The sequence below is a fragment of the Ruditapes philippinarum genome, unplaced genomic scaffold (genome assembly GCF_026571515.1).
Source record: "Ruditapes philippinarum isolate M1 unplaced genomic scaffold, ASM2657151v2 ctg6858_1_1_1_1, whole genome shotgun sequence".
Taxonomy (NCBI): Eukaryota; Metazoa; Mollusca; class Bivalvia; order Venerida; family Veneridae; genus Ruditapes; species Ruditapes philippinarum.
The window spans coordinates 70200-80279 of NW_026867069.1; the positions used below are offsets into that span (position 1 = coordinate 70200).

The 10080-nt window shown below is 34.7% G+C and overlaps 1 protein-coding gene across 1 annotated transcript; it reads left to right on the top strand.

Annotated features, from left to right (window-relative positions):
• The first annotated feature begins 2262 nt into the window (after window positions 1–2262).
• LOC132734734 (E3 ubiquitin-protein ligase RING2-like) lies at window positions 2263–9867 on the top strand. The gene is made up of 4 exons (XM_060721581.1): window positions 2263–2703; window positions 6825–7138; window positions 7624–7683; window positions 8802–9867. Exons 1-4 carry the CDS (start codon window positions 2288–2290, stop codon window positions 8996–8998), a joined length of 987 nt encoding a protein of 328 aa, XP_060577564.1. The 5' UTR covers window positions 2263–2287; the 3' UTR covers window positions 8999–9867.
• Window positions 9868–10080: the final 213 nt, after the last annotated feature.

Genomic DNA, 10080 nt, shown 5'->3' on the forward strand with positions numbered 1-10080 from the left:
AACTAGATTAATGACAAACTAGATTAATTAGGCCAAAATTATCAGATTTTCCAATTTGTACACTAGAAAAGTTAAAATGCATGGCCATTAAAAAAGTAAGCTTTAAAAACACTTATTTAAATATCCATTATGGAGCATATTTATTATTTACAAATAACCTTATTAATTCTATAAATTTGATTTTAAGGGGTATTATTTTACACTTACAGTTAAATACGGGTTAAGAAAAATATGATTACAATAAATATATTTGTTTTTAATTTAAGCTTTAACATGATATCACTTAAAATGTTAAAACTGCTTATTTTAAAATTTACTTATTATATTAATGAATAGGCCACAATTATATTCCCAAATTTTGTTTTTCTTACAGCAGATTAACAAAAGACCCCCCCCCCCTTGTCACTTGATATGCAATTATCCAATAAACCATTTAGGTGTCACCTTCCCTGGTCAGCCTGGTCATATGGTCTAGTGCACTAGAAGTGCACACGGTGTGCACTTCTAGTTCAGCTCTAGTGCACTAGAAGTGCACAAGGGTGGGAAGTTAAGTGTGAACTCAACTGTATTTATCAGGGTCCACTGCTGGCACCATACCCCCTGCTATCTTGTAGAGCATTACAAGGCGGTTGTAGGTCCTACGGTCTTGTAGTGAGCCGAGTTTCAAGCTGGTCAGCATATCTGTAACACATCCTGGTTTTCTTGACTTGTAGTCGTTCATAATGAATCTTGCTCCTAGTTTTTGTATATTTTCCAGTTTATCAATATCTTTTTTCAAGAACGGGTCCCAGATGATTGAAGCGTATTCTATTTTCGAACGTACAAGGGCTATAAAGGCTGTTTTTCTACAATCTAGAGGGCAATGTTTCAAATTTCTTCTAAGAAAGCCCAAGGTTGAACTTGCTTTTTTACATATATTTGTAATATGGTTGGTCCATGTCAGATCGTTGGAGATAAGTACACCGAGATAAGGATTTAAGTCCACGTGTTTTAAGATAGTATTATTGAGTTCATAGAAGTGTGATGTCTTGTTTTTGATGCTCAGTATATAGCATTTACAAGCGTTGAACCTCATTCCCCACTCTGACGCCCAGTTCTCAAGACTTTTAAGGTCTTTTTGTAAAGTTATGTGATCTTTATGGTTTTTAATTTCTCTATAGAGGAGGCAATCGTCTGCGAACAGTCTGACTTGTGATTTAACGCTTAATGGCAAGTCGTTTATATGACAAAGGAACATCAGTGGCCCTAGTACGGTACCTTGGGGCACGCCCGATTCAACATGGGTGCTCTTGGAATGTTCTCCCTCGACTACTATATTCATTGTTCTCTCTTTCAAGAAGGACGACAGCCAGGTCAGTAGTTCTCCTTTTATTCCATAGTTCTCTATTTTCCAAAGCAGACGATCGTGGGGGACGGTATCGAACGCCTTGTATCGTTTGTCTATCATGATGCTACTGTCAACTATTCCATGGTCTTTCAAAACAAAGGTCACCAAAAACTGCCACGAAAAACCCGTGCTAAATAAATCTGTTTTAACCTCAAATTTTGAGAAAGAAGGACAAGATCGTCCTTTATTAGTAAAGACTCATATAACACTAATATTATAGCTCCATGGTATTAGGCTAGCAAGTGCAACATTTACATGATGATGTATTTTAAAGTTGGATGTCACGTAACATAAAATTGAGTCATCTTGGCATCGATTTGCAGACAATTTTCAGGTATCATGCACTTATCATGGATAGGTTTAAAAAGTATGGAAAAAACGAGTCTGATAATGAAAAATGCAACTAGCTGTAGCCACACGGAATGAACTAGATATCTAGATTACTCCCATGTATGCTTTAAAAAGTAATTACTTGTCTTTTAAAAATCGCTAATCTCTTGGTAGATTTAAAAAAACGAGTTGATTGAGTCATATCTAAAAAAGGGATAGACCAAAGATATCGATACACACACATATATGCATTCTGTACAGTTAATATTTTATCATAATTGTATTTGTAGTCAACACATGTTACCACGAAAGTCTCGTGCATGCATGATTCTCACTTAGTTATATATTCCGCATATTACGGTACTGCTGCGCAAAATACCAATTTCTCAATTTCATAATTTAACAAAAACATATTTAAGAAAAAAATCTGCTATTTGCAAGACATGAAAAATCGAAAGAGGGAATATTATAGTCGCCGTCTTGCCGACCCCACTTCCCATTTCATACAGCAGACGACAACGATATTGTGCTTCCTTCTATTCGAATATAATTTATTATCAAAATTTCAAAATGGCGAACGAAACCCCTCACGCACCGACTCAAACTTGGGAATTAAGTCTCTATGAGCTGCACAGAACTCCTCAAGAGGCAATTACTGACAATACTGAGATTGCTGTTTCTCCTCGTAGCCTTCATAGCGAACTGATGTGTCCAATATGTCTCGACATGTTAAAAAATACAATGACAACAAAAGAGTGTTTGCATAGATTTTGCCAAGACTGTATCATAACCGCACTGAGAAGCGGAAACAAAGAGTGTCCGACATGTAGGAAAAAGCTGGTCTCCAAAAGATCTCTTAGGCCGGATCCTAACTTTGATGCCCTAATCTCTAAAATTTACCCAAGCCGGGATGAATATGAAGCCCATCAGGAGAGGGTTTTGGCCAAGTTGAATAAACATCATAGTACTGCAGCCCTCACACACAGGTATACTTCGGATGAAAAATGAGTTTATAATTTTTGGAGATACTGAACAGGCAGCACAAATTTAAATTGTAGCCGCTGCCTGCCCTTGTGGCTGAGGGGTTTACTTTGCGGCTTGAGGCAACGGAATTGAAGCGACCGTTTAAGTTTAACCCTGCGTGATCCTTAAAGGCGACTAAATGGGTTAGATTAACTGGTGTCTGTGCATCTCTTGGCTCCAGCAGGTGAGGTGATTTTGACCCCTGGTGTTGCTTAAAGTTTTGTAACACCTGAAGTTAATCAGAGTCATCTTTCCTGTTTTGGCGCCAATTGCCAACTGTGTTGAACAAACAAAACAAAAATTCTAGTTGCAAAATAGGTTATTTTCTAATTTATCTATCTATCTCTGGATACTGACACTCACTGTGATAGTTCTGGCTTCCAAAACTTTATAAGCCGCTATTTAACATTTTTGTTTTTCATCTGATGCGGCATTAAAGTTTTGGATTAGACCCGTTACGAAACCTAACCAGAATAACATAAGTTGATTTATTCTTGTTTTTCACATGCAAATACACTTGACCCAATCAATTCTTGTGCATTTTACGATAAAAGAATTATTTTAATATCGTTCTATACCAATTAAAGTATCAAAATATTAATACTGTCATTAAAATTGCCTATTAAACTGTAAAACATCAATTTACGCCGACTACAGTCGGCCATGACATTCAGGTGCCACGCGAGATCTCGTATGACGTCATTCGCGGGAACAGATTTGAATAGAGTCGTGTACTATATTTAGAACATTTTGTTGACATGATTTTCATATTTTTATTTAAGATCATGTTTTTATTTATTTTCATTAATTTTTTAGTACTTAAATATGATTTTATTGAAGATAAAAGTCAGTAAATCACGTTTTTCAATATCAATAAAAAAAATAATTTATAAAAATATTGGAGGCACATGGGTTCATAAAGGTCAATCTCGTAATCACGTGGTCAAACATTTTGGCAATATGGCGGCCAAGTGCCGAAATTTTTACCTGTCGGAAACTATTAGGTAGTTTATGTTCGTAATAAGATTTTTATTTGTCCATCCTTGGCTTATCAACAGATTATATATAGTTTTATCAAGGTATGCTTCACTTTACTTCGTGGCATGTTCGATGAATAAATACGAGCGTGTCAGATTCCTGGCACGATTATTGGTGGACTTTCCCTACGGGGTTATCTTCAGCATTCACGTCATGTCATAGTATATAAACGGGTACGCTGAAGACCTTAAGCTATCACTGTGAGTGTTATGGAAAGAATTGTGTTATTGTAATTACTTTATCTTAGATAAATATTTAGCAAATTAAGGCAATCAAAGATGCCTACGTCTTGGCAAGGGGTATGTTATATTACCTGGATATAGATAGGTAATATAATGTGTTGTGCCACTGACAGTTTGAAGTATGAGAACTTGCCCAACACTTCTACCCTCTCACAACTATCAACAACTGAAGAAGGCAAACGCATACAAACAACTTTTGTAAAGTTGAGGGTATTGTCAATTAAGTGGGGTGAATTATCACTAATTAATGTCACTAGTGATAATTCACCCTAGTACAGGGCTCTCGTTAGCATTTTTTCACTGGGGCCAGGGCCCATGCAGAAGGGGGGGGGGGGTTGAAATTTGCATGAATTTCAAATATTTTTCATTTCAATAGAAGAAAATTAATTCATTAAAAACAAGTGAAAACAAGATTCAATTAACAAATTTATCATCAATAAGCTGCTGTCATGAAATATTTTGGTTATTTCCAATGACATTGAAAACATCTTTGATACTTTGTATAAAAATTCAACTTAAAAACATGATCCTGATCTATGGCCATTAATATTATTTTCAAAGGGGATTTTTTCCGGTTTTAGGGGGGAAAAAACACACTGTTTTAATGGGGGAAGGGGGCCTTGCAGTAACAAGCGATAATTCACCCCACTTAATTGACAATACCTTCATCTTTATAAACATGTTTTTATTTGTTTGTCTTGTTCAACTTGTTGATAGTTGTAAGAGCAGAGTCTATTCTAGGACGCGCGATTGCGCGATTCACGCTAGTATTTAACAGATCGCGCACAATTCAAAATCATGTGCGTGAAAATCGCGCATCTATAAAAATAGTTAATAAAACCGTAAAACTTCCATCCCGCATTATATTTGGTTGTTTTGTTTACATTTACACCGAAAACCGAAGGGAGGTAACTGTAAGCTAATTATAATAATTTAGTACCGTATGGTACTGGTTACATGAGTTGACGGAAATTAACGGAATGTTCCGTATCAACCGGAACTAGTGTGCTAGGTCTGACAGTTGGGCGCCATTTTAGTATAGTTAATAATCAGGAAAAATGAGGTCAGGCAATTCCTAGCTTGGCTACGATCTAGACGTGAAAGATAGTTCGATTATTTGTATTGCCAATCCCTTATAAAGGCTTTATAATCAATCGCGGCAGTTCTGTAATAATTTGTTTTCGTTTAAAAATTAAGGGGGGACAACTTCTGCTGCCTTAAATAAATATTATCGTTTTAAATATTTCATCGGTTGAACGCCTTAGTGTATCCCTGTTTCTCGTATTCTCGGGGTTTCTCGTATTCTCGTGGAATCATTAAAACGGATGGAAGCGACGCTCGCGACTTCCGTCGATATCCGAAAACATGTCTATTTAGCAGAGCATTTCATCTCCATTAAAAAAATAAAAGAAATGCGGCAAAAACCGATAAAAAACAAAAAAACTGTGGAAATAATCGTAAAATCCAGAAAATTTAATTAAATTTATCAATTTCCCCCCAAAAATCATCAATTTTCTAGTTTTTTCCATGTTGCAGAAACCTGTAGCGGGTCTCTGACGCAAGATGCTTCAAATGACGGTCTCACACTACTATTTATACAATACAGCTCAAAATATTTGTACTACGAATAGATAATATAAAAAAGATATGAACTCCAATTAAAAACCAATAAAGAAACATTGTTTGTCCTAAACACATTTCACTTTTGACAACTGCAATGGAAAACAGTAGTTGTCATTGTTTAATGCTCATATAGCTAATAAGTAACTAATAAATAAACCTAAACTTAATATATATTAGAGAGATTATGTGAATAACAACACTAAACTCAGTTCAAACTATTTTTGGAACAATCAAAATCATTTGGTACCAAAGAGGCATCAATATGATCCTTAAAGTTTGATATGGACTGCCAAGCTGTTATTAAAACACAATAAAATTACAGATTTAGGCCATTTAACACTTAATTAGGTGTGGCACTAATGATTTGAACTGGTATGTAGAATAAAATCATCACATAGCGACCAGCCTTAACAACCAATCAAATTCCACGAGAATACGAGAAAGCACCTGCTTCACATAGAGGGTGAAGGTCAGTATATACAAGCAGAAATATCTTTAGTTTTGCTTACAGTTACGATCTTTCTTTCTTTGTATTTTGTTAATAAGGTATTTCTCTGTGTATCAGGCTAAAAATACTGTAACAAAATGTTTTATAAATATTATGCAACCAAGTTTAGTCCTTAACCCCCCGAGAATACGAGAAAACAGGATAAACTTAATGCAGACGATTTAACACTGGCAGTTTATATTGGCACCCTTTGATTTTGAAAATCGCCCCCTTTTTTGAAATAGAGGGGGGAAAATCACCCCTATTTTTCAATTCCTAGAATAGACACTGTAAGAGGTTACTTTTTGTCCATAGTTAACAGAAACATTTACAGTCCTAATTCATATTCTGTCACATTTTTCATATGGATGTACTGTATATTTAAAAGATGACACCTACTCTCTTCTCCTCAAAAAACCATTTGTTAAATTCATCAAAAATGTAATTACAAGGTGTTTCAAATCGGAATCACAATTAGAAATGTAGAAAAAAAAGTTGAATTAAATATATACATTTTATTTTGGCATGCCAAGTGTATATTATCATTCTTTAAGTGATTCAAGCTGTATAAAAACTTCAGATCACAATGGATTTAGATATATACGTGAATGTATTTTTTCTTTATGAGTAGATGTGTCAGCATGACATTAAATGAATAAACAAATGTTGATAATCTTTTTATATTAATTTGCAGTATTGAAGAGGGTTTGAGACAGCAAGCATTAAATAGAGCACAGAGGGTGAGAAAACAAGCTTCTGACACTGATGTATTACTGAGAAATGACACTGGTTCATGTACATCAAATGATAACACTCCAAGGAAGAAAATCAAACAGTTTTCAGATGATTCTAGTACAGAGAATTCCCTGCTAGATGGATTGCCAGAGTCAAGCCAGCCCGAGGTCCCACAACTAAATGAGATTGAGCTTGTATTTAAACCGTACCCAAAAGAAGGTGCAGACAGAAGTGACGAGTCAAGATATATCAAAACAACAGCAAATGCTACAGGTTTGTCGTCATTCTTTTAGAATCATTATACTTATCAGTGCACAAGCCTTTTCTATCTGAATACTTCTTAAATAATTGCTAATGTAATTATAAGACATTGGTTTACATATATGATGTAAAAATATGTTGGGTCACATTGCCAAATGAAAGAAAAATATAGTAATAAATAAAGGTAAAAAATTTAGTCTTATGATTATGATGTTTGGTCACAATTTTTGTCTTATTTACATTATATTTTACAAGTTTGGTGTACATACGGGTTGGGTCACCAAATTAGATTTAAGAGTATTGTATTTTACTCTTAAAATATCACAAATTTGGCAATATTATCATGAGAACTCTTAGATCGAATGTCTGTGAATACTATGTCTTAACTACAAATGTCATATTACATGTTTGTGATTACAATATTTCTACTTTATTAACGGGTCAATTTTAACAGTGTAATGAACTGTATGAATATAATTTCTGTTTGTGTTTTGTAGTGGACCATCTCTCCAAGTATCTGGCTATCAGATTATCACTGGAGGTTCAAAGTGATGCAGGTAATAAAACATTTTGTTTTGTCTGTAAAATATTTTATATTGTTTTACTTAAATGGCTTTATTGCTATAATTATGGAAGGCAATTGAGCCGCATCAGGACAAAACCAACATAATGCGATTGCGACCACCATGGATCCTGATCAGCCTGCGCATCCGCGCAGTCTGATCATGATCCATGCTGTTCGCTTACAGACCCTATAACAAGTAAAGAAACTGATAGCAAACAGCATGGATCCTGATCAGACTGCACTGTGCGGATGCGCAGGCTGGTCTGGATGCATGCTGGTCGCAAACCCATTATGTTGGTTTTGTCGTGACGCGGCTCAATTTATTATATTATGTTTGATTTAGATAAAGAGCTGGGTTCAGAGGCAGACCTGACAACAGTAAGCTTTGTCAAAAACTTTAAATTATTTTTGCAGTGTCATTCTTTTATGACACCTTAACCGAAGTTCATTATGATCTTTTTATTCTGCTTGCATTGGTTCTTAATTAATTGATTATAACTGATATGAAAATTCTGTTACCATGTAAAAATATAATTTGATATTCTTTTGCAGACTTCCCGAAAGTTGAAAAAAACTGTCAGACATTCGGTCTGACAAACCACGAAAATCTGTCGGACCGAAACAAAATCTGTCGGACCAAATAAAATTGATCAAAATCAAAGAAAAACTTGTGTTTGTATTTCTAAGACACTTTTTGTCTTTTATTTTTTCGCCGTAAAAATCGGCACAGTCTGTACAGCGCATTTTCATCTCCTCCCTGTCATACACCAATGATTCATGGTTCTGCTTCCATTTTTCATTAAATTTTGTCTCAGGTCTATTCTTTTCATCCTTTTATTGCTGTTCTGCGCACTCTTCTGACGTAGATTTTCGGTTTTTCCCAGGTTTGGCACCTTTAGCGACGCCATTTTGTATAAATGTGGCTTGGATAAAAGCCGGACAGTCGGACCGATCCGGAATAAAAAATTGTCGGACCTGATCAAAATTTATCGGACATGTCCGTCGGACCGACGTATTTCGGGAAGTCTGCTTTTGCTACTAAACATGCATGTATAGGTAGTACATTAGCCATTTCTTTCATAAAATAACTATAAACATTTGTATTTTCAGATCCCTCATCAGCAGATGAAAGCAAGTATGCCATCTTTATATACACTGGTGCTAACAATTACACTCCACTCCCTGGCTCTATGACACTTGAACAAGTTAATGATAAATTCTGGAATGTTAATAAACCTCTAGAAATGTTTTATGCCAGACAGAAAAAGTCTGTAGAGTCTCCTGTGAAGAAAGGCATTGAGAAATGAAGGAAAACATTGTGCATCCAAACCTTGGTGTAGAACATGGTGGACTTGCACTTACAGATACTGGTACTCTGTATATATAGCAAGTTTTAACTTGCATGTTGTATTGACAGACAGATGAATACATTGTTTAAAAGCTTTGTAAATACAGGACCTGCAGATGGTGAAATGTTACACATCGTAGTTATATCATGTCAGGACCGTGTAATACAGCAGCAATATTTTATTGTTTTATATGTTCATTTTTAACAGAAGAAAGTTTTATTTATCAGTTAGTGTCTTCATTTTGGAATTGTTCTGTAATTAGAAAGTTAACAACTAAGTTCCCCTAATGAGAAAACATTACCAAAGTTTTGTAAGTCATTAATGAAACATGTAATGGTTTTAGTTTGTCTTCTGTATGCAAACATATATTGGTAAAAGACATGTTTTGTTCCTGTATGTATGTTGGAAAAATATTCATTCAAAGAGTAAATAGTGTCTTGTATAAATGGTAAATTCCGACAGAAAATAAAAGTTATTTTTATGACATAAATGGGGATCTGATTATAGTGTAACTATGTAATATCTGTTGTAAACATGTGAACATTGCATTAAACAAATATTAATGAAGCAAAATGATTGTGTATTTAGGAACACTTTGTTTTATATTACTGTAAAAATTAAAGGAGTTATTGTCAAAAATGTTTAAAAACACCTGTAAATTCACAAATACATCACATTATTTTGATTTACCTATATAGGTAATTTTCTGTACAGATTTGTTTATAAGTTATCTTTGAATGTTATTGTGTACATGTGTATGAACAGACTGTAACATAAACTGTGTAATTTCTGTTCTGGTATAATATAATAAAATCATCGAAAATGAACCAGAACAAGTTTCGTTGATAATTGCTCCTACCTCCTCTTTTCTCCACCAAGGAGGAAAAAGCGGAGCTGTTGATATGAACTTTTTGGCAGCAGCAACAGCATTTGTTAAGTTTTTAGTCCCCTACAGGTTTAAACGGAGGAGAATTCAGGTTTACCCTCTGTCTGTCATTCCACAAAACTGGATCCTGTGATACTGCAAAAATTACTGAAAA